This window comes from Vanessa atalanta, chromosome 15 (genome assembly GCF_905147765.1).
Source record: "Vanessa atalanta chromosome 15, ilVanAtal1.2, whole genome shotgun sequence".
Taxonomy (NCBI): domain Eukaryota; kingdom Metazoa; phylum Arthropoda; class Insecta; order Lepidoptera; family Nymphalidae; genus Vanessa; species Vanessa atalanta.
In genome coordinates, this window is record NC_061885.1 from 5,313,486 (window position 1) to 5,338,607 (window position 25,122).

At 31.6% G+C, this 25,122-nt stretch overlaps 3 protein-coding genes across 4 annotated transcripts; 1 reads left to right on the plus strand and 2 right to left on the minus strand.

The window, feature by feature from the left end:
* Positions 1 to 810: 810 nt before the first annotated feature.
* LOC125069433 (protein disulfide-isomerase TMX3-like) lies at positions 811 to 7,136 on the minus strand. The gene is made up of 8 exons (XM_047678928.1): positions 6,886 to 7,136; positions 6,390 to 6,639; positions 6,062 to 6,245; positions 5,021 to 5,165; positions 4,596 to 4,818; positions 3,799 to 4,015; positions 3,411 to 3,606; positions 811 to 2,915 (listed from the first exon to the last, which is right to left on the minus strand). Exons 1-8 carry the CDS (start codon positions 6,923 to 6,925, stop codon positions 2,893 to 2,895), a joined length of 1,278 nt encoding a protein of 425 aa, XP_047534884.1. The 5' UTR covers positions 6,926 to 7,136; the 3' UTR covers positions 811 to 2,892.
* Positions 7,137 to 9,201: 2,065 nt separating this feature from the next.
* On the plus strand, positions 9,202 to 17,043 carry LOC125069188 (puromycin-sensitive aminopeptidase). The gene is made up of 12 exons (XM_047678590.1): positions 9,202 to 9,697; positions 9,799 to 10,760; positions 11,163 to 11,352; positions 11,419 to 11,532; positions 12,291 to 12,425; positions 12,775 to 12,867; positions 13,054 to 13,203; positions 13,336 to 13,613; positions 14,520 to 14,739; positions 15,063 to 15,185; positions 15,961 to 16,177; positions 16,282 to 17,043. The coding sequence occupies exons 1-11, from the start codon at positions 9,299 to 9,301 to the stop codon at positions 16,171 to 16,173; spliced, it is 2,877 nt and encodes a 958-aa protein (XP_047534546.1). The 5' UTR covers positions 9,202 to 9,298; the 3' UTR covers positions 16,174 to 16,177; positions 16,282 to 17,043.
* A 1,430-nt stretch (positions 17,044 to 18,473) lies between these two features.
* Positions 18,474 to 24,706, minus strand: LOC125069489 (F-box/LRR-repeat protein 16). 2 transcript variants are annotated; one of them, XM_047678996.1, is made up of 7 exons: positions 24,567 to 24,706; positions 22,687 to 23,350; positions 22,495 to 22,617; positions 22,242 to 22,410; positions 21,818 to 22,013; positions 21,603 to 21,751; positions 18,474 to 21,322 (listed from the first exon to the last, which is right to left on the minus strand). In XM_047678996.1, exons 2-7 carry the CDS (start codon positions 23,260 to 23,262, stop codon positions 21,174 to 21,176), a joined length of 1,362 nt encoding a protein of 453 aa, XP_047534952.1. In that variant the 5' UTR covers positions 23,263 to 23,350; positions 24,567 to 24,706; the 3' UTR covers positions 18,474 to 21,173. The 2 variants fall into 2 exon arrangements, with proteins under 2 accessions (XP_047534952.1, XP_047534951.1); XM_047678995.1 differs by lacking the exon at positions 24,567 to 24,706 and adding an exon at positions 24,405 to 24,432.
* Positions 24,707 to 25,122: the final 416 nt, after the last annotated feature.

The following is a 25,122-nucleotide window of genomic DNA, read 5'->3' on the forward strand; positions in this document are numbered from 1 at the left end:
GGCAAAAAATAATAAGTTTTAAAAACATCCTGTCTTGTTTTCTTTAAAATACTTGCGTCTCTCCTCTTTGCATTTTAAATAATACACTCACATTAATTTTTTTTTTGTTCATTTATTTTTTCAATATAAAAACATTAGTTTGAGACATAACTCATAATATAAAAACTATTATATATAATTATTTATAATTTGCTTTAATTCTCAGGAATACTCAGGCGAAAGCTGTAGTACCTGGCGAATCGGGCGATGAATGTATTCGTTACTAGTCTACCCTGCGTTTTGCTATCTGTCAGGCGATGCAAATATTCTATGCGTTTCGCATACATACTATTCTAAACTTGTTATATTTAATCGTAAATCGTAAATTTCTAAAGTAATTCGTCAGTTTTCTACTTCCATACTTATATTGCAACTCTCCGACTCGCACTCAATTTCTTTCTATACATTTTGGTTTGTTTTTTTTATGTTCGTGTCATATGAATTGAAGTAGTGTCCATGTCCTTTAGTTAAGCAAAACTATCATTTTAAAATTAATATATTTACCTTCTATTTGTCCCAATGATAGAGCTTTTCCGTACTGTCAGTTTTGTCACAGGCCGACTGTGGGCTTTATTTTGTACACAGGGATTTAGAGGCAAATCCCTGTGCAGTTTCAATTTTAGTCAGGCTGTTTCAATGATTTATTGCAGAACGAAAAAGATTATTTAAAAACCATATTAAAATAAAAAATACACGAAATTAAAAAGAACTTTAGGAACTTATTCATTCGACAAAAAAATCGTTGATTATTTCGATAAAAACCATTTTCAATGCTGAGTAGTAGTAGAAACTGTTGTACTTCTTGGTGCAAACATTTTGTGAATACGCTTATAATATTCGACTCGAAAAATCGCGAAATATCCGTAGTCCATTGAATGTATCCTTGTCGGTAGGTTAATCAGAGCCCAATGTTTTTTTAGTTCTGTTATAACATAGGCCACTACACATTTATCGGGACGATCTTGTCTCAGACCGACCGACTTAATGGTAACCAGCTTTAAGAAGTATAAAATAAAAGTCGTTAATATAAAAACGTATTTAATACATTTATATTTTTAATGGATTAATTAAATTATTGAAAAGACTAGAATTCGCCTTATAATACATAAATTATTATTATTATATTACTTACAATAGATTATCCGAAATAAATGGTTTAAGTGAACCAGATTAGGTCTTTGAAAATAGAAATTACATCACACAACTAAGTACTAACTTCCTATTAATCCTTTTTTATTTTTTCTTATTAATTACAATCGATTATAAAGCCACTATTTCACAAATCTGAAATTTTGTTATAGATGTTTGTATCCTACAAAACAAGTATAGATGTAAATAACAATGTTAAATGTTTGTATCTAGTGCAGAATAATAAGTTTTGGAAAACTTCAGTACTTTTACTGAGATACAGTATTGTTAAGATTCCACAAGTTTTATAGTATAAGTTATATTGAATGTCCAGGAAACGTCGTTAAGCCCCTTGGAACAAATACATCGTTTTTCATTACTCCCAAGTAAATTTACAGATTGTCTCATCATGATAAAAAAATATTTATAAGTATATGTATCATAACCGGGACGAAATAAGATTTCACCACCGTACTGTCTGATGGACTAGTTGACGAAGAAACAGTCGAAACGATGAATTGCTTCTGGCGAATTTGCACTAAAGGAAGACAAAGCAGTTTTATTAAAAAGAGTGAAAGAAACTCTTATAACATTGTCAGTGCCATAAGTTAACCGAAGGTACCTGTGAGTACACAACAATATAGGTAGTATTCCTATGGTTTAAGAATATTACCCATATACCCCCTGCGCCAATACTGTTTCCATATTTTAAGATGCTGCGCGCTGGTTGGGAAATGTATAATGAAGCGATAAAACACAAAGGAAAAGCCTGATGAAGGGCTGTCCAAATAATTTATCTCTCACATTAGCTTAGTATACTTAATTTAAATTATGTTGAAAAACATATATTTACTTTTTTTTAAATTACTTATCATGAGCTCGATATTTTATAGTATTATCATATTACATAAAAATAAATAGTAAGGTTTTTGCCTTCTTATGATCAATAAGAAAAATTATATCTATATTGAATTTATATAAATAGACGACATAAAACGAATTAATATATGAAATCATTTACATTTATTTGTAAAATGATAGACACATAAAGTGTGAACAATAAAACAAATGCAGTTTTAAAATATAAAGAGCTAAGATTTATATCTTAGCATATTTAAACAACAAAACCAAATTTACCTTGATATAATTAATAAATACATGTCAATGATATAAATATGACGACGTAACACGTCGTCGACTGAAGAAGAAATATATTTTATACATAATAATAATATTAATTAATTATATGTGTTTTTAGTTAAGTTTATTTTAGACTTCTGGTCAGATCCAGTTGCAATATTGGAATGAAAAGCACTCTATGTAAATTCTAGTAGTACCTTACCAAGATTTTTCGATATGACACTTGTAATTGCAATATTGTTCTTGTTATCTGTACCAAAAATAACGGCTAATTATTTTAAATATCAATTACTATTTTTATTACTTTAACTACATATCTATATACGAATAAAACATTTATATTTATTCGTGAATTTGACATTAATGATGATACATCACCATTTCATAGCTTCAATATTGTTTGCACAACATGTAATGTTAATTACATGGTAGTTATTAATTAAGTATAATTAATCAGATTTCTGCTATTAGCATATTTTGTTGTTGCTTATTTGATTTTATACAATAAATACAGTTCTGTAAAAAAACTAAACTGGAACATCATTTTATCTTACATAGCTATTTTAGCGTATGCTATCATCAGCTTCAATCCTTTTTCTCGTGAGTTTCTGTAAAAAATAATATCGTTATACTATTTTGTATCAAATTTAATCCGAGTTACTGGAATAAAAGGACAATTTGTAAAAATCGTTATATTTAGGAAGTACTCATAAATGTTATTAATATATTTTTTAAATAATCCATTGCTTATTGCCCTTTAGTTTCAAAGCGAGAGTATTTTTATAAGAGTAACAAAGACGCAAATGAAAAAAACACGTTAGATTAAACTAGAAATTAAATCAGCATATTGTTATTGAGGTTTATGGACATTTCAGTAATATAAAGTGCTTATCAATAATGTACTCTTTAAAGAGTAAATTGAACAAGTATTGCACGTGATCGAAATTTGCCCTATTTTGAACCGAATTCGAATAATTATTTTATTAATAATTCGACAGCTTATTTACTGATGTTAATTTGATTTAAGGTTTTTAATAAAATAATTTTCAAAAAGTATTATAAAACTTTTCGTTTTAAACTAAAATTTATAACTAAATAGTTACCGGGAGTTTCCTCCTCATCAGCGTCAAGTATGTCAGCGCAACATATAGAATAACAAATTAGGGAAAGAAAACCCAGAGGCAGTCCAAACACGAGAGCTGTTAGTACAGGATTGCCTTGCCACATGTTTATAAGAGTCGTCCTAGCTTCAAAGAATCCTCTGTACATCCGAACTAACCAACTATTGCCACCATATGTCTGAAAGTAAATACAATTCATTAAATGGAATAAATATATAGTAATATTTACTGGTCACTATAGATCACTATAGATCACTTACGAAGGCGTGTCGCTCCCAGATATCTTAGTATATGTGAAACGACTAAGAGTAAACGGAGCAAACCAATTGAAAAAATAATTTTAATTAATATATTGTAAAGGCGTACTTACGGGTGCCATTTGATTATGTATTAAATCAAGGAATATCGAAACTGCTTCTGGGGTCATAAGCACTGGGTCATCATCTGGTATATGGTGATGACTAGTAGTGGAGTTAAGAACTATCAAATGGGGTACAGTCAATTCTGACATGGCTATCGAGTTAGCCAGCTCAGGATTGCCCATCCAGCCAAATTGAAATCGATGATGGAGTTCATGTTTCCTATTTCTGCAATACAATATAAATGGTTTATATAAAACATTTTTTTTTATTATCCAATACAGTCCAATTAATGAATTAACAAATTTCAAAACAATGTTTTTCAGTATGACAATTAATATTGTGTTGACATTTTACTTGGCTTATTGTGTACGCATATATGCATAAATTGTCCAACAATGACAATGAGTAGTGGAAAATATGTGTTTTGGTTAACTTAGTAATTTTTGGTTACATGCCAAAGTAATTCAAATAAGACAAATATTTTGCATTTGCATTAACTGTCCCCACTTGCCCTTTATTCACACTCTTATATTGAATGGTATTAAGTATAACAAATTTGATGACAAATAACAAAATTAAAATTATAAAATATTTCATTTGAATCAATTCGATGAAATCATATTAACAAGCAAAAAAAAACAAATAAAACTGAATTATTGCATAAACACCTTTAAGATTATTATTTGTAAAACTAAAAATGACTTTGCACAAATACTTCCAACTAAGTCATAGCAAATAAACGGCAAAATTTCATCAACATAATCACAATAAATTAATAATTGCAATGCAGTCATCGTATTCATACCTTATTATATTTTCAATCATATCCTTAAAATCACGTTCAGTCTGAGATATTTCTTTTAGTTTATTTTCTGATACAACAGCAATAACAATGAATTTCTCAGTATCCATCAAATCATTAATGTTCGATCTTGTTATTTTTGGGAAGAAACCAAATCTTTCTGAATTAACCCACTTGTTTAAAGTAACATTTAAGGTATCCCTATCTTGCAGCAAATCAGCATTAGCTAAAATCAATACAATATTTACATTACATTCCAAAAATAGTTAATATATATAATAAATTAAACACAATAATTTATTGTTTATTTTCTAATAACATTAACATTCAAGGAAACTTATAATACATTATGCTTTCAATTGTAATCAATAGCTGCAGAAAAAACAAAGTAAAGGTAATATTTTTTGTAAATGATAAAAAATACTAACGCTTAAAGTAATAAATTTCTTCTTCCTTATACACAAACACAGCAGTCTCATTTGGAGGTCTTAAGTCTTTTTTAGCTATTTCATAAGACAATGCATAAAACCAGCTATGTGCTTGATATTTTTCAGCATGAACAGAAAACATTTCCTAAAAAAAATGTTAATTAGGAAATGGTTGAATAAAGTTGTTTCAAGTCAGTACCAAGAACAGCAAAGATCGGAATAATCACAATGTCCTCTTAAATATCATAAAGGTTCCTTACAAAAAAGAATATTCAAGATATAATATTATATTATATCATGGTTTCATTACAAAATCAATTTAAATCAACCAAAGATTACATTGATCACAACAAAAATGCATTTATTGCAGATTAATCCAGCTTATATGAGAAACATGAACTTGTAGGGGTTTGTGTTTGATTAATTTAATTTATTCTACTAGCTCTTTCGAGCCATAAATCAAAACAAAGCAATACAAAGCCTTCAGCTACACTCGGATATATCTAATGGTTACTTAAAAATCTGGAGTGCTGTATATAGATTTTTCTAAGTTCACTCATTGAGTCAGTAAATGGTTCTTTAGGATAACGCAATAGTAATTAAATTATGAATAATCAAAAGTAAAGTGTTAGTTACTTCATATTGATCCGAGAAGGAGTAACGATAAAGATACAAAAGTCCCGATAACTACTTTGCAGACTTTCAAGCAATGTTATCATATCACAGTTAATTTAACACTGTTGCCAAAAATATTGCATCAATTCAAAGTCAAAGTTGGTTCTTTATATCTCTAGTAGTTGAAATAGACATTTAATGGCATATATGTAATGAATGCTTAAATTATGTCTCTAAGATTAATCAAGTACATTAATTTTCTAATTGGTTAAATATTCATTGGGACTAGTTTAATGAACACTTACAAGTATGGCCGATTATGTTTTTTATTAATATTAGAATAACTAATTAGTGGAGGGTACCGCCACAAGCTCTATTTATGCAACAGCCTATAAGAAAATAAAAAAAAAAATAAAAAAATCATACCCATAATGGTCCATGCTGTTTTCCAATGTAACCAAAAAATACATTGTGTGTTTCCTTCAAATATCCCAAGCTGTCAGCATGAGATACTTTTTGTACTGCTGGTTGTGCCATCCTCATTGCATAATTTACCATATCATCCTCAACCCTCTCACCTGAGTAAACATGCCTAAATTCACCTTTTATACTAGAAGAAAAGACAATAAATTATTTGTTTTTTAAAAACAAAAAATTATAAAATTGCATTTTTATGAAAAAATACTAGTAATAGTTGTATTAAAGTTATTTTGTTTTTCTATATTAAAATATAATTATACAGAATGGAACTTACAACATTATGGTTGGGTATGCTCTTACTTTAAAATGAGTGGCTACTGCTGTAAATCTTGTACAGTCTACTTTTGCTACTTTAATTGGGGTATTGTACAAAGACTGTGCCACATGTGCCCAGATAGGCTCCATCCTTCGACAATGAGCACACCAAGGTGCATAAAATTTGACAAACCATACTCCATCATTGCTTATATCAATAAATTTATCACTTAGTTCTAATACTCTAGAAGATGAGGTGCCAGTTAGACCTACAAATAAAATAACTGAATACATATTCAAGTTTAATAATAGACATCTGAATTAAATCTCATAAGTTAATATTTATCACATGGATAGGCATTCAACAACTAAAATTCTAAATAAATAATTTTGGAAAAATATGTACATTTCCTTATATACTAATTGTTTCAATCACATTAATTATTCTGCAAAGCTGAACAGTTTTTTTTTTATAATTTATTATCCTAATATTATGAAGTATCAAACATACGTACCTAATAGAAAAATTAAAATAGCTCCCACAACTAGATTCATAGTTTCATACAAAATACAGCACTAACAGCAGTTAATTGGTTATTTAGTTAACTGCAATTAATTAAAGCAAATATTTATTTATGATATTTTGAATATTAATAGGATCGAAGACAGCAAAACAAAACACTTAAATATGAATAGAAACTAGAAAATAGAAATACATCTTACAAATATCTTGTATTATAGCTGTCAATAAGACTAATTTAATTTAGAATTTTAGACTTCAGTAGGGTTGCAAGTAATATCGTTCTGCCAACATCGATAATAACAAAGCGAAGGTATCGAATATCGCCATAATTATTGCCAAAACGCTAATGTTGGTAATTGGTAGTATTTTTGATATTGCCGTTATTGCCTCCTCTATGACGTCGACTTTTAAAAAGACAGGAACTGAGGTGGTAATCTTCAAAAGTAAATGGCAAGTAGCTAAGTAAACTAATTTTTTTTCTATGCGTGGCAAGCGTGCCGAAAAGGATTACCACCATTCATGGGCTTCTGCAATATCGTGGGGCGTTCACATAAGTTACCGGCCTTGGAGACATTAGAAGACTCTTTTCTTGAAAGTTCCTTAAATATATCGGTTTGGAAAGACCGCTGGCGAAAGTTGGCACCACAGAGTGGATGTGCAAGGCATTATATTTCCTGACATTAAGGTGATGTGGGTGAAATTTGGATTTCTGATGCGATAACCAATGGCAAAAATTTGCGGCTGGGATTTATCCAAATAATTCCTCGGACGTTCTCCTGAAAAATGCGCTAAAAGAATTAGAGTTAACTCAAATCTCTACGAAGAACCAACGATTCCAGCCTATCGGAAACAGTTTAACTGAATTTTGGTAATGTGTTTTAATTTTATTATTATTCACAAAATTTAGATTTAAACATAAAAGCCTTGGACATTATCGTTGTCTGTCTGTTATCGAACTATCTATCTATCGATATTAAAATTATACGATTTAGATACCATAAGCAATAGTAGATCACTTATTTTACTGATCTGCATGTGAATGATAAACACTTCTTCCAAAAAAATTAAAAGTGATTAAAAATTACAGTAGCATTGTTGGGTGATTGTATATATACCTACTTTTTTAAGAATATAAGATAAATCCAAAATAGGAAAAATAATCCTTATTTTTAATGTCATATAATGTATTATGTTAGTCAACTCTTTGCTTTGCAACTGCATTGTTGCTACCCTTTAAGAAATTGAATAATTACAGATATATTTGATATTCTCCCCAAGCACATCCCTCAGGCTGATGATATGTAAGATGGGGGCCATTCGGATAAGGAGGAGCCAGGGAGCTCACGATTGAGACAAGCATTTCCAGTCCTTTGAGAAGTGTTCTACTAAATATGTGCGTGTCGTGATAAGCAATCGGGAAGAGGAGTTGTTAGTGAGCAAGACTCATTTTAGCCGGATATTTCCGTAGGGAGCCGGGTGCCTATCGAATGATTCTTTTGAGTAATTAAGTAACCCACGTGTGTATAGTAGAGATGAAGCATATATGTATAAGAAGGCTGAATGTTACCTCAGGATAAGCTCATTGTCGTACTTTGGTACATCACGTTGAATCGTAGATTAAAGCACTAGCTTCATATATTTTCATCTTATAATTTAATCTGATATCACAGTTACAGTTTATCCTCTTTTTGCGCCATAAATGTTAATCCTTGGAAACCAAAGCGGCTTATTGGAATCATTAAAACTTTTTTTTTAAATGTCCTTTTCCTGAACTTGATCGAATATATACAATCTAACTGATATTGTTATACTAGCTATCCATCCCGGCTTCGCACAGGTAGAATAAAAGTTTACAGTGTTTAGATCATATACTATAATACCTACATATAACAGTAGTACCAGTAGGATTTACGTAACGCACACAAGTAAAATTCATAATGGCATAATTTTATATCTGATGTCTTCTAAAATGTATACTAAACATTAATAGATTGTACGCAAAAACCATCCTTGTGAATCACTCCGTTCATTTGAGAAAACCGTATGAAAATCTGTTGGATAGTTTTGAAGCTATCGCGTTCAGACAAATAGACAAACACGAACAGCGGGCACCTTTTAATTGTATTTCCGCATAATGTAAAACTAGACTTTATATATATGTTTCTATCCTAAACCAGCATAAATTACGCTTGTATAAGTTTATGGTTTCTATTTGTATTTATACACAGATAATTTATAATGAGTTATTCATAACCACGTGAATGATGGTAAATCGAGAAACATCAAAATCGAGCTAACCCTATTGTTTAAGCTGCTTTAAGTGAAAACTGTATCTGGCAGTAAAAAGTTCTAACATAAATATAGATGGAATAACTTTCACTGATAACGTCATTTAATCACGTTCCATGACGCTGCAACTGCTACGTGGTGTGCATAATTCATTTGCATTTCGTTTTCAAAATTATAGTAGTCATCGTAATCTACGCCGCCATTGCAACTTATTACGTAGCCAATACCGTTATACGGAGTGGGGAGGGGGACACAGACGTGCGAGGGGAGTTCGTATCAACGGTGCGGGTGCGGTTGGAGGCGTTGGAGCACGAGTTTACTCTGTCAGTCGGTCATTACGGTATTTCTCTGTAGCGCGTCCCACATTTACGATTTTGAAAGAAAAAGTGACAATGCCAGAAAATAAACCGTTTCAACGTCTTCCTAAAAATGTTGTGCCTAAACATTATGAACTACATTTGGTACCAAATCTTGAGAAATTTACATTTACAGGAAAGACTAGGGTGAAAGTATCGGTAAGTGGAAATTTCATCACACTACATTCTGTCGTTATTGCAAACATCTTATTTCCGTGTAGGTACAAGATATAATGCTATAATGGCGCGTATATTTTCAGATTGTAAGTTCTACCAAAGAAATAGTGTTAAACAGTTTAGATTTGGTATTAACGAATGTCAAACTGCAATACGATGAAGGTGATTCAATTACTACTCTTAATCCGGTAGAAGTACGATTAGAATCGGCTGACGAAACTGCAGTTATAATATTCGAAAAAACTCTACCCGTCGGCGAAGCTGTACTGCATTGTGAATTTACTGGTGAAATTAACGATAAAATGAAAGGTCTTTACCGTAGCAAGTACCTTACTCCAGGTGGTGAAGAGCGCTATGCTGCCGTCACGCAATTTGAGGCAACTGATGCCCGTCGATGTTTTCCGTGTTGGGATGAACCTGCTATTAAAGCTACTTTTGATATAACATTAGAAGTTCCGGCCGACCGGGTTGCTCTATCAAATATGCCTGTTAAGGACGAAATAATTAAGGAGGATAAAAAAATTATGGAATTTGATACCACACCGATTATGTCAACATATCTTGTAGCAGTTGTTGTTGGTGAATATGATTATGTAGAAAAGACTTCACGCGATGGAGTTTTAGTGCGTGTTTATACACCTGTAGGAAAAAGTAAGCAAGGCTTATTTGCTTTGGAAGTTGCAGCAAAGGTATTGCCTTATTACAAGGAATATTTTGATATAGCTTATCCTTTGCCTAAAATAGACTTAATAGCAATAGCAGATTTCTCTGCTGGTGCTATGGAGAATTGGGGACTTGTTACTTACAGAGAAACATGTCTCCTGGTTGACGAAGAGCATACATCTGCGGTTAGGAGGCAATGGATAGCTTTAGTTGTGGGACACGAATTAGCTCACCAATGGTTCGGTAATTTGGTAACTATGGAATGGTGGACTCATCTCTGGTTAAATGAGGGCTATGCATCATTTGTAGAATTCCTTTGCGTCAATCATTTATTCCCCGAGTATGATATTTGGACACAATTTGTAACAGAAACATATATAAGGTAAGACATTTATTTAATTAAATATTCTTATTTCAATTATGGTAAAATTTTGTTTATCACAAAATGTTTTATTAGTTTCATAATTACTGACTGCAATATTTGTTTAATTCTTATCATATTATTTGTTATACAGTGTAAAGATTGTTTGTTATTGACATATAATGATAAATATGATGTATGAAATAACTCATATTCTTTATTAATTGTATAAATTGTGAATTTGCCATGTCATGTAAAACAAACAAATGAAATGTAATTTGGAACAGTGCCAGAAGTCAGTAACTTAAAGGGTCAATCACCTCAATGTATTTGGCAATTATTCAATTATAAAGTATGATTACAATGACAAAGTCAATACACAAAGAAAAAATTAAGTTTAAATTGTTTTTGTTATTGTTACAGAGCGTTAGAATTAGATTGTTTAAAGAATTCACATCCTATTGAGGTGCCAGTGGGACATCCCTCAGAAATTGATGAAATTTTTGATGACATTTCATACAACAAAGGTGCTTCTGTCATACGCATGCTACATAAGTACATTGGTGATGATGATTTCCGTAGAGGAATGAATATTTATCTCACAAGACATCAGGTATTATATGAATGAATAACATGGATGAGTTTTTTGTAAACAAATAGTAATCAACTTTTCTTTTAGTATAAAAATACTTTCACTGAAGATTTATGGGCAGCTTTAGAGGAGGCTTCTAAAAAACCTGTGGGAGCAGTGATGTCAACATGGACTAAGCAAATGGGTTTCCCAATGGTTGAGGTATTATTTCAAGTCATTGCCATTACATTTCTGTCTTACCTTGTTTATTATCTAATAACATTTTACATGACATTGTTATAAATACTCATTACATTATCAGAGAAAATGAATGGCCTTGAATAAATGATTCTACATGTCAAATGTTAATCACTCATTGTTATCAAAGCATGAAAGTTATTTTATTGTCGAAGGCTAAATGTATGTAATCATGAATTGGCAACGGCATAACTATATATATAATAATTTTAAATAAAAAATAGTATATTTTTATTGTCCATTACTTTAATTATTATTAAATTATTTAGTGTAAGTTCATACAAACAACTATCTGGAGTAGTATAACTTTATTGTATATACATTAGAATGTTCAACATTTCCATTTAGTTTAATGGTAGAATGCCTTGAAACTAGCTGTATAAAGCTTGGATTGTAGTAGAATAGATTATTTGAGTCAGGGTCATGTATGTTGAAAATAGTACTACTTATATATACAAAGTGTATGAATCATAGATCAATAAATAAATAGTTTAAAACATTCCTCCACCTAAAGAATAGTTGAAAAAAATCTAAACATTAGTAGTTAGATATAATTCCAAATATGACAATGTTTACTTACTTTAACAATTATTGCACTTGAACAAATTATAGCCTTTATGTCACTATTAATAAAGTAAACATAATTTGAATTTAGTATAAGACATGAACTTCATATACAGTATGTATTTATATTTGTTTACCTAATTTATTGTTTATTTTAGGTCAGTTCAGAACAGAGAGGTGCAGACCGTGTTTTAAAATTGAGTCAACAAAAGTTCTGTGCTGATGGCAGTCAAGGAAATGATATATTATGGATGATACCAATTACAATCTCAACTCAGGAGCAACCTTCAAAGGTGATTTATATTTTTTATCGATGATATTATTGTGATTTACTATATTCATGGTCAATACAAAATTATTCATATCTCATCACTGATATAGTAACATTGACACACTTTCTCTCTGATTTCCTGTTATGATAAGAGATTGTAGATATGATTGTTATAGTATTGTATACTTCGATAAGTAGTACAATTTAAAAATAAACCTTTCTAGATTACAAACATTAATCAAATTAATCTAGTACTAGGAAACTTTCATAAGACTGATGATATTTCCTAATTTCAATAAATACGTTATTTTGAAAGATGATATTCGATGCGAATGAACTGGATTTATCTAAAAATTATTTTATTTTGACAGGTAGCATTATCTACAGTTTTGGAGAAACAATCGCAGGAAGTTATATTGAAAAATGTTGCTGAAGATTCTTGGGTGAAGCTCAACCCTGGAACAGTAAGTTGTTTATTTTAACTTCAATCAATGCTTACCCTTCTCAATGATACCATAAATTATAACATTTTGGATAAATATAAACTTTAATAAGTTAATTCATAAATTTTGCTTAAATTATAGGGATAGTAAATAATTTATTAGTAAGTCATCTATGAAAAATAAATAAAATGAAAATAATAATAACAGGTGGGGTATTACCGGACGCGCTACCCGGCCGCCATGCTGGAGCAACTGGTTCGCGCCGTGCGCGACGGGTCGCTGCCGCCGCTCGACCGCCTCGGGCTGCTGGACGACTGCTTCGCGCTCGTGCAGGCCGGACACACCAACACCGCCGAGGTAACTAGCCGGCTAGTCTGTGGCGTGGCACATGTATACTGATCTGGGGGATCGTTCGTTCTCTATTGTATTGTGCCTTTTAAATGTAATATACTAAAACATAAACAATGAAAACAAACATCTTTCTTGCAGTCTCTTAAACTTATGGAAGCATTTACTGATGAAAATAATTTTACCGTATGGTCATCGATATCGAATTGCCTGTCAAAGCTGAGTGCGCTGTTTTCACACACTGCCCTCGACAAACCTCTTAAAAATTATGGGCGAAAATTATTCTGTAATGTTACCCGGCGATTGGGTTGGGATGCTGAAGAAAAAGAAAGTCACCTGGATACACTGCTTCGGAGTTTAGTTTTAAATAAAATGATAAGCTTTGAGGATCCTGACACCATCAAAGAAGCTAAGAGTCGGTTAGTAAATCTATTAAATATTAAGTTTTGACCAAGGATCTATTTTCTACATTAGATAACTTAATAGCGTTTATGTTGGATTAGCCGTTTTCACGAGTTTTCAAACATCAGTTACTTAAACAAAAAATATTTTACAGAAGTTTTGACTTATTAACAGAATTCTATTGAAAAAATCCTAAATAAACATAGATATTTCACAATTTATTTGTTAAAACACATACAATTCAGTTATGGTTTAAACATTGTTTTTCTTCATAAAAATGGGTTTTATTTTATTTTCATTGGGACAACCAACATTCGATACAATATCACATCTAAATAAAAAAAATCATTTCAAAATTATCTAGGCAAAAGTTCTACTACTTACAGGTAGTCTCACCATGCATTATCATATTACACGATGTAATTATTATAATATTTTATTCACAGTTTTTATTTTTTATATATTATTATGAACTGTGTGTATATTAAATATATTATAATTATTTCAGTAATTTATTATGATACGTATGTAATTTTATTTTCTATACAATTGGAAATAAAACCCATAAAAAATATATACGAAAAAAATAATGTATTACTTGACGATGCGATGAACTTTTATGTCGATTGGGTTGTCTATAGTAGTTGTAATTTATACACAAATACGAAGTTACACGCAACAAATTTAAAAATGACAAAAAATTACAACCGGCAATTGGAATAAGCGCTCTGAAATAAAAACCATTTAAAATACTGACAGGTTTAAACCATAAAATATAGGGTGCTGTGTAATTATTCAACTGCAATGAAAATTGAATGTAAAAATTGAGTCTTTGTAGTAACAAATAGTAATCATTAATGTTTGTGTAAATCGTAATCATTAAAACTAAATAAAAGAATGCATTCGAATGTTCAACGTCGCAGGTTCGAGAGGCACTCGTCGGGCGAGTGCGCGCTGCCGGCGGACCTGCGCTCGGCGTGCTACCGCGCCGTGCTGGCGGAGGCCAACGAGGCCACGTTCCAGCGCTTCCTGCAGCTGTACCGCGCCGCGGACCTGCACGAGGAGAAGGACCGCATCAGCCGCGCCCTGGGCGCCGTCAAGGACCCGGCGCTGCTCAAGCGCGTGCTCGAATTTGCCGTTTCGGTAATTTTGCTTTTACATTGCAAGTCCGAGGCGCCAGATCGTCGTTTGAGAATTTCTTATCCAAACCGTACAGTACGGTGTACATTAGTGACATATTTACGTGCTACTTAACTTTACTAGTAATCTTCAAATCCGGTATCTTAATGTTAACAGTTAAATAGCAAAAAAGCAGCAATAGCAGGCTAGTTTTCTGATACATTAGTGGATTAAGAAACCGTTAATTTAATGTGCAAATAACTTCATTTCATTTAAACTTAAGTAAAGATGTTCTTCTAAGCAAAAAATAAGACAGAAAACTTAAACGTTTTTTTTATTCCTTGAAGGATGAAGTCAGGGCACAAGATACTGTTTTCGTTATTGTGTCGGTGGCAGTTAGCAGAAATGGACGTGACCTGGCCTGGCAATTTTTCAAGGATCATTGGCAGGAGTTTATGGATCGCTACCAGGTATCTAGATTATTTTTTGAAAAAAATTTAGTGTATTTTTAAACTCAAATCATTTTGAGAATCATATATGAATAGAAACAAATTTATGAAAAAGAAGTCGTTATCCTTTCCGATTGCAATTTTAAGAGGACTTAAAAATATTGATCATATACAGTGGAATCCGATTATAATGACATCGAAGGAAATTGACAAACACGTCATAATAACCGGACGTCAAACAAAGCGTTTTGTGAAAAAAAAAAAAGTATATATATATACATATATATTTTGTACGTAATAAGTACATACGAAACATGTATGTATGTACTATATTTTTCATATTTTAATGTAAGTAATCTGTAATTTTTGTCTGATTTTGTTTTTTTCATTTTTTTGTAATAACAATCTCTAATACTATTGTGTATAGAAGACATAGCCATAGTCAAATTATCATTTTCAATATTGCTATGAACAAATCTGCAGACGACCTTTGAGTGACAATTACTTACTCAGATTAAAAACAATGAGCCAGATGCCGAACGTCGCCGGGAACATTACCGAAGGTGTAAAGAATCATGTCGGTCACTATAACCGAACACAATTCATTAAAAATGGGTCATAATAAGCGATCTGTCACTATAAAGGAAGTCATTATATCCGACTTTTTTACAAAGAATTTTATATGAGAACTAAACTTCATGGTGTAAGTACGTCACAATAAACGGTTGGTATAGGCGGAGTCATTATAAGCGGATTCTACTGTATACATCGATAAAACGATAATGAATTTGTACAGGGTGGCTTCCTCTTGGCGCGTCTCGTGAAATCGACAACAGAGAATTTCGCATCAGAGGCGTGCGCCCAGGAGATCGAGGAATTCTTCCGCACGCACCAGTCGCCGGGCACCGAGCGCTCCGTGCAGCAGGCGCTGGAGACCGTGCGCCTCAACGCCGCCTGGCTGCGGCGCGACCTCGCCTCCGCCACCGCCTACCTGCAGCCTTACCATTGAGCCCGTGGGTGTTTCGTGTTTTTAAATCGCGTTAACTGTTAATCATTATCGCAGAATATTTTGTGCTGTTGTACATTCAAAATTTAATTTAATTTATTCTTTTTACAGGACCAAATAAGAAAAGACTGAAATTTCAACGAAAATCGCAAGTTTATTTCATTCGAGTAAAATGTATCTAACTAAGGAAAGTTAGCTTATTAATTTAATTGTTGACTTAATAATGTTAACATTTAAAGTATTACAGAATATGTAACTCGAGTTAAGTTTTATATCAGTTAACTGAATTATCTTAACATTAAAATCTCTTTAAAACTTCTGGGTTTGTAATAAAAATAAAAAAACCGTAGTTTTGGTGTCTCACTATCGGAATTCTAATATTTCTTTTTATCATGTATAGCATTTGTTATTGTTATTAGATTTGCTATATTCTATAATTGTATGTAGTTATAAAATTGTTTTACATATTACATTAAAAGAGAGAATAAACTTAGTCTCTTGATTGACGTTTGTAAGGCCATACCAAATAGGCATATTGTGTAAATGTGTAAAAAATAATGTTAATGTATAATTATTTTAGTTTTGTTGGTGCTCAGTGCATTTCTAAGTTTGTTTCACTAAAAATGATAATATATGCATACATTGAAATATGTCATAGGTTACTCTTTTGAAATTGTTATGAAAAATATTTTTCTATAACTTTCAATATTCCTTAAGAGAGTTTTTGTGTCGCATTACAATGGAATGTCTTCAAATTGTGTGATGTATGAAAGAATTATGTTGAAAGTTACCATCATTTAGGTTCTTGCTTGTTGTCATGATTTTTTTGTAAAAGCTTGTGTTATTGCAATAAATCGTACAAAAGTACCTGCACTTGGCTTTTTTAATTTTTAAAATAGATTTTATTTTTATTTTACATTACAATAGACATGTTTAACACAAGATACACTGAAAAATATAGAACACATTTACTTAATATAAAATATTTTAAACATGCCACCATAGCTCTTAGATACACAAAGCATTATTAGAATACGTATGAACTGAAAACAACCCGTTTCTGGTTTTAATTAATTTTCGAAGTACTCTTGGTTCTAAATATATTTTTTTTAGTTTTATTACCTGCACCTCAAATTTCCAAAAATCTATGAGGTTAGACATCAATGCTAGCCATTTTGTTAATACAAACATGCCTTAGAAGAAATAAAACGCTCCTTAAAACAGTACATCTATATTGCACTATAACATCTCACTTAGCATTGTACAAATAAGGTGTTCTTATGAAATTTGATTGAAAACATTAAATACCTACTATACACAAACATCACACAACAATACTAATACTATATATTAAGTGCATTTATTTAACAAAAAGTCAAATAAATACTCTTAAAAGGAAAAAGATACAAAAGTTTAAACAAATTGTACGAAAAAAAAAAATTTACGCTAGCTTAAACAATTTGTTATTAATCACACATTTATATTTATAAAAATATAATTATCTAAACACACAAAGTTTGAAATATACTCTTCCGAAAGCACTTATTTTGTAAACTGAATATACAATGAAAGTATAATTTAAAAAAAAAAAGATAGTTTAAAAAATTATAATTTCGGGAATAAAGTTTTATTGCTTTATTGTTTTCATTACAACCATCAAGAAGGTATAAGTCACATCTTTTTAACAACTTTATATCTATTATTTATTACAATATTAGACTAATTACATTTTTCAGTATATAATTGTTTATATACATTAAGTGCTTTTAGTATTTTTTTCTTTTTCTAAATAAAACAGGTATTACCAAAGTTGCAGCCACTTAAATCATATACATTTTGCAAGTTTTATAAGGCTAATATATTAATTCTCAAATTTTGAGATGCTATGTTCTAGCTAGCTTCCGAAGGCACAGCTAAGAAACTAGATACGTCGCTGTCTTCAGAGTGGTAATAAACTTTGTATTATTAAATGTGCTTTCTATAGTTATGACTAGGTAATCTTTTAAATATTACTTGTTAAAAAGGTCTATAGCTATTCCATAATATTTTAAATTGTCGAGATTATTAATATTCCATGCCATAAAAACAAAATTAAATTTGCATTTATGGATAGTCGATCTGGGAATCATTTTGTCAAAGTTAAATACATACTTTTTTTTAGACTGACTCAAGAAAAGCTTAAGCTATATTCTTAAAGACGTAGAGAACTTAATATTTTTTATTAAAAAATTACATTCAAAATATTTTATAAATTGTAAATTAATTATAAAAATCTTTTGGATTATAATTAAAAATATCCACTATTGGTTTAATTAGTTGTTGAGTATTTATTATCTTCATTTATTAATTGATATAATGTGCCCTAAAATTGGTAAGATAGGTTTAAATCATATCATTTATATTATTTTACCCAGACCTAAGTTATAATGCACTACAATCATGTTAAAACTAAACACAATCAATTTATAACAGACAGAGATCTTTTTTGCGGGAAGCCAATTCACATAAGTAACTTTTATTCTATTTGTAGCTATAATATCTGTAACATCTAAACTAGAAATGCGATGGTTTTTGTGCTTTTCTTCTAGCTACGTCTATGCTCTACATCATCAGAAATTTTTCACCATACACAGTCATTAGCATTAGGTTAGGTACTCATTATATTTAACACCAGCTCTTATAAATTTTAATAAATTAAATTTATCAAAGGAAATTTTTAAGTTACATCTAGAATATATGAATATACATTTAAAACACACGCACGGACATGCAGAAATTTTTCGGACGGTATAGTAATTATAACACTTCAAAGGTTACAGAACTGGTACGTACTATATTTGAGAGAATATACAAAAAAAAAAAAACATTTTCGTCGTAACGAAAGTACTCTTAAAGTATAAATATGTTAACCGTAAGCGTGTAAGCCGTACTGCACTATTACATTACCGAAGATATTTACGAATAAATTTAAGTAAATATATTTTAATAAAATTTATCAGAATTTGACTATAATTAATACCTATCATAAATTATAAGCGATGAAACTTGCTAAGGCAGAGTAGTTATAACTAAAGAAAATTTCCTATCTATGTCAAATTTCGTAGAGATTATATTAAAGCCAGCATATTAGGATTACATGTTTCAAATGCAGCCTCTTACAAGGACTTGTAAATTACGATGGGATATCAAATTTACACCAGTTTGACTAGAAAAGAACATATTAGTATTTAGTGTAGTTATTTTAGTCTTTTGAGTTTTGTACGAAAATATATTTATAACATATAAAAAAAAACCTCGTTATCCGTATTATTATGCATGTATAACATACATTATGTAAGTTAGAAATTCGAGACAGCAACTGCAGGAAAAATAAGACACTATCCATGAAGTTTGAATATATTTTTGTATAGACAGATGTTAAGGTCAGCACCAAAAGCGGCAAATCTTTTACAATTATGGAAATCCAATATACTCCTCAAATTGTATGATTGGCAATCGAAATATCTTCAAAATCTATGGAGTATTAAATAACGGTTTACCTGTAACAACCGTCAAAGCCTTGATCTCAAATTTCTATCTCAACATAATAAACTTAAAAATATTTTAAAGAAATGCAATTTATTAAAAATGCTCTTATTTATGATATCCAAGCATCACTCAGTTGAAATGTAAAAAAAAGGTATCAGTCCTAAAATGGCGAGTGTATTATTTCTGTAATGTAGTTTATCGTTTAATATAGTTGTAAATGATACGTTACCAAATAAATGTAGGTAGGAAAAAAAGGGATTCAATATAATGAAAGTTATTGTAACTTTTTGTTTGTAAAACACCGATTAATTATTTATAATAATGTTATGACTGTTACTTTTAGTTTTATTTGCTCAATTTTCCAACAATGACGTTTAAACTACGAAAGTTTAAAAAGAGTTTATTTGCTAATCTCGTTTCACACAATTTAAGAAAATCTGAAACATATTTTGCTTATTAAATGACTCTTAAATAAATAAATATTATAAGTGAAGAATTGATTTCGAAATGTTATTATTGTGGACGAGTTGCGTAATGACCATTCGTTAAGATGTTATTTTGCTATAAACATAAATAACATCATTTTATTCACTTATGACCTTCTTGAACTGATTTCTTAAAGCTTCGGTCACAAATCGATTTTCATACAATAGTTCAGTATAGTTTGAATTTATTTGGAAATCTTACATTCGCCATTCTAACCGATACAAAAATAAAATTATATGAAGGAGAATCCATAAATTAGATGCATTTACACTTTTTATTACATCTAATTTTCATTTTTGTTTTACATTCAACCATCAATTACATAAAGTATAGTACGAGTCTTTTGTTAAATGAAATAACTTAACATTATGTTTTCATATAAATTACTTTTTATAATAATTAGATAGAGATAATTTTTTTAGTTAAAGGAGAAATTGAGCAATTATTGGGTCTTTATTTATTATGTTTGTAAGATTATATTCAATAAAATCTTATAAACATAATTAATAACTACAAAACTTTTAAACTTCTTAATGCTTACATCATTAAAAGATCTTTTTGGCATGCCTAAATCAAAAATTAAAGAAATAATAAAAATGTATTGAGATCAAGGAAAAAATTAACAATTAAATTACCGAGCTAGTTACTCGTTTGAAAATAAATTTGGTAGTCGGAAGCTTATGAATATCAGGTATACAAAGGACGACTGTGTACAGTCGCGTGCATCATATATAACCGATATCCACTAAAGCGGAGATGTTGTTTCACCTTATTCCTCTCCTCTCCGCCCGAAGTAACTATCTCTACTATTCGTTATTTATGATACATCCGTCCTCCCCTCTCATTTCCACTTTGTTGGATACAAGTCTACAATCGAACAAAATCTTCAAAAGCCGGTAAATGCGAAAACGTTACAAATTGACTGAGATTTTCTTAGTGTATTATGTACAAACGGGCCTCTATATACATATCGACTGGTCCGTCCGTGCTCACTCGACGATGAGACACCGCGGCAGGTGCTCGTGCAAGTAGTCGAAGAGCTCCGGAGACGCGCCCGGGCAGTTGGTGAGCTCCAGCTCGCGCAGCTGGCGCAGCTGGATGAGGCTCGACAGCCCGCCCGACGTCAGCAGCGGGCACCCTGCAGGTTGACAACTCCTCATTGTTAGGGTTTAAATATACATTGTAATATATTTATATCAATAGTTGTTTTGTTTTTGTTATAATGATCGACTGAGGTAATCATTTGCTTTGTTATATTATGCCGTTGTTTTCGCAGCAAAACATTTGCAGCCATATATTAAATAGAGGCACGTTTAAAAAATAAACTTTAGTCTTTACCTTAACCGTTATTTTAATAAATGGAATTTTATAAGTTTACTATCAACCTCATATAATATAGAAGAATGAAAATCACCGACCGGCCAGAGACAACAGCTGCAAGGACCTCATGCCGCAGAGGTGCTGTACGCCGAAGTCGCGCACCTGCGAGCACCAGCGCAGGAATAGCGCCACCAGCGACTGCATGGTGCTGATGTATCCGACGCCGATGTCCGTTATGTGCACGCATCTGAAACGGAAGGGCGATATAATTTCAATCGTTCACAATTCTGAATATCCGGTGGCTGGGCGTCACCTGTCCAGCGTGAGCTCCTCGAGGTGGTTGAGGTCGCAGGCGATGTACTCGAGCGCGTTGTCGGTGACGCGCGGGCACCAGCTCAGGTCGAGACTGCGCAGGCGCGGCAAGTTCTCCGCCAGCAGCTCCACGCCCTCGTCCGTCACCTTGCTGCAGCCGCTCAGCGACAGCACGGTCAGGTTGGGCAGCGAGTGCACTGATAGGACGAGAAGATGTATCGAACAATTCGTCTTCGAGAGGATTAAATATCTAAGAATCGGTTCGTAGCCCTGTAAGTTACTATTTAAAAAAAAACATTCTGCGATAGATGTTGTAATTGAAGCGAATGATTTTAGTTTTTTCCGCGTTCGAATGCAACAACATTAGAACTTAAAGATACAAAAATGTTTTGTTTATGATATTTCTAAAAAGCGACAATTATTACCGATGTTAACGACACCATGGTTAGTAAGTTCCCAGCAGCTGTGTAATCTCAATATACTGAGCGAAGCACTTTGCTTTGGCGAGAAATAGCCGAGAGCTGCATCCGTCACATGGTATGCTTGTAATGAAAACTCGTACAGAGACGGTAAAAGCTGAGCCACCGCACCGACCTGCAGTTGTTAATTAATGAATGTAGATATAATTCGTGTTAAGTGACAATCGCGTCGTCGATGAAGTGAACGAAATACACTTACAGCCTCGTCAGCAATGTTAATGCAATCAGTAAGCGTGAGTGAAACAATCCTCGGAGTTAGACATGCCCATAAACCAGCCTCTGTTATCTCATTGCAGCCCGTTAGTTCAAGTTCAAAGAGAACCTAAAAATAATGTACGATTTAATAGGATCTTTATTTTTGTAAGCAATATTTATAAGACATCTGACTCACTTGTAAATGATCCAAAATAGCTTCTAATCCTCTATCTGTTATTGTGCATCCTTTTAGTCCAATAGCGTGTAAGTGGTGCGCTGATAGGGGAAACTGCTTAATAAGCTCATTTATATCGTCATCGGTAGCAGATATCAAAATAACACCTCGAATACCTCTTCTAATCACTGAATTATAAAACCTTTGCATACAACAGCCAGATTCGGAGCGCAGTTCGCGACAGTCTAATACGGCAGCCAACCCGGACCACCATCGCGGGGACGAATAGAGAATGTCGCGCCATTTCGTGCACACTTGGGCTAACGTTTTTCTTTCATTAGGAGTGAAATAAAGAAAAAACTTCTCTAGAAATCTTTCTTCTAATATAAACTGACTCCAAACGAGAGGTCGAGGAGATGGTCGACGCCGGCGGGGTATTCTAGGTGCTGCAGTGGAAGCGGGACCGCACAGCGCATTCGCCATACGTTCCACTACCCCAGGAGAGCGCTTCCGGCCGCGGAGCCCCAGGCCGGTAATGCGCCGCGACAACTCGGCCGAGGCGCGCTCGACGACGCCTTGCGCGGATACCGACGACATCTTCACCTTGACGCGGCGAATGGTGTCGGCGGGCCGCCCGCCGCCCGAGCTCGCCCCGCCCGCTCCGTGCTCGCAACCCGCCACCGTGCTGTTTCAAATTAACATTGAATCAAACTAATCTTTTTAAAGTTTACTGGAGCGAAATTCGACCTACCACATATTTTATTCACTTCGCAAAATTTCATATGCCTCTTTTTTAATATTTTTTTTCTAGAAATTTAATGACAAATACAAATATTATACAATCACTATCTTGCCTCAAGCTATTGAACCATGTTTATTTATGTTTTCAAATTTTTTTTAATAACTATGGAACAATTTAAAAGATAATTATTGATTTGACTGATTAGACTGGATCATTACACTTTATCATACTTACATAATATCTAAAATATGGTGAATTGTAATTGTTGGATTTCTTTAACTCTCATAATAGCAAATTAGTACCAGATTATTAATTAATACCATTACTTACATTTTGACTATAAAATTTGTGAAAAAATAATGGTCCTAATTAGGTCTTAGACAGTACATTACAACTATGATGTCAAGCTTTAGTGGTGCTCTAAAAACTTGAAAGTGAGTTGTTATAATGAATGAAATGATCTCATGGTAAACCTTTGATTTCTAGAATGAATAATAGTATAATGATTATTATGATTCTTTGATTTGCCTGAATTTATCCAAATGTATCAATATGATAAGGTTTTTTTTATGTCTCATTAAAGTAGTTAGTAATTTGCAAACAAAATTTAATTCATATACATTGAGCATCTAGTTGACTTGAAATATTTATTTCAATTTGAAATAGCACTTTTGTTAAAAATTAGGTGGCGATGAAATGTCAAAACAATAAGACATGGCAAGCATTTCAAGTTAAATATCTAAATGAAAGACACAACAATAGTAGAAATTGATATTATTTAATTATTCTTTCATATTGTAAGCTTTTGATAATAATAAAATACCAGGTGTATGTATTCAAAATAAGCCATCTAAGATTTAAAAACTAGTTTCTAAAATACATCAGTTAGATTTTATTAGACACAAATTGAATATGCAAACTACTTCATTATTTTTCTAAATAATTAAGAAGATGAAAATTTTCAATTATTTTATCATCGATGTAGAGAAAAACTTACGTAAATCCTTCCATATATTAGGACAAAACGTAGTCAGCATATTTTTTAAACCAAATTTAAATAATATATATTAAATCATTATTACTCAAAGCTCTGTAATATTTTAAAATAAATGGACTTTGAAAGCACGAAATAAATACAAAAATCGATGGCTTTACAAACCTATAAATTTGTGACTGGGGTTAAAATCACCATATTATTATTAAGTTGAGAACTATTTTATTATTTGTTACCGTATATAAATCCATATACAAAATTATTATATTTTGCTGTTACTTAGAAACTAAAAAATTAAATCACGAACCAAAATTAAGAAAACTGAGGAAAATGACGCTGTCATTTGTGCACTATTCCTGTCTCTTTCTTTTATTTAGAGACTATATAGAGCTAAGTATAAATTGTGACGTCAAACTTATAATAATTTAATTGTTGAATTGAATTTGTAATGTTAGATTACATTGTTATATTATTTATCCACATTACTAATAAATAGTATTATTTCATAGTTAATAAAAAAAATAATCTTACATTTATATTGATATCTTATATCGATTTTCAAAATCTAAAAATATATTATAGTAATAATATTTGTTAAGTTACAAATGTAACTACTGGAGTTTAGAAAAGTTCGAATAATATAAGTGAATAATAATATTTCGTAGTCAGTTATGGTCAGTGTTTACTTACTGTACATATCGCTTACCACACTAAAAATAAT

Coding starts and splice junctions, on each gene's coding strand:
- LOC125069433 (XM_047678928.1), bottom strand. CDS start 6,925: ATGAATCTAGTTGTGGGAGCTATTTTAATTTTTCTATTAG. Junction 6,246..6,389: donor GCATACCCAACCATAATGTT/GTAAGTTCCATT, acceptor CTTTTCTTCTAG/TATAAAAGGTGAATTTAGGC. Junction 4,819..5,020: donor AGAAATTTATTACTTTAAGC/GTTAGTATTTTT, acceptor TATTGATTTTAG/CTAATGCTGATTTGCTGCAA.
- LOC125069489 (XM_047678995.1), bottom strand. Junction 22,014..22,241: donor CCATGGTGTCGTTAACATCG/GTAATAATTGTC, acceptor TCGTCCTATCAG/TGCACTCGCTGCCCAACCTG. Junction 21,323..21,602: donor GCAGCTGTTGTCTCTGGCCG/GTCGGTGATTTT, acceptor GTCAACCTGCAG/GGTGCCCGCTGCTGACGTCG.
- LOC125069188 (XM_047678590.1), top strand. CDS start 9,299: ATGACGCTGCAACTGCTACGTGGTGTGCATAATTCATTTGCATTTCGT. Junction 12,426..12,774: donor CTCAGGAGCAACCTTCAAAG/GTGATTTATATT, acceptor TTATTTTGACAG/GTAGCATTATCTACAGTTTT. Junction 12,868..13,053: donor TGAAGCTCAACCCTGGAACA/GTAAGTTGTTTA, acceptor TAATAATAACAG/GTGGGGTATTACCGGACGCG.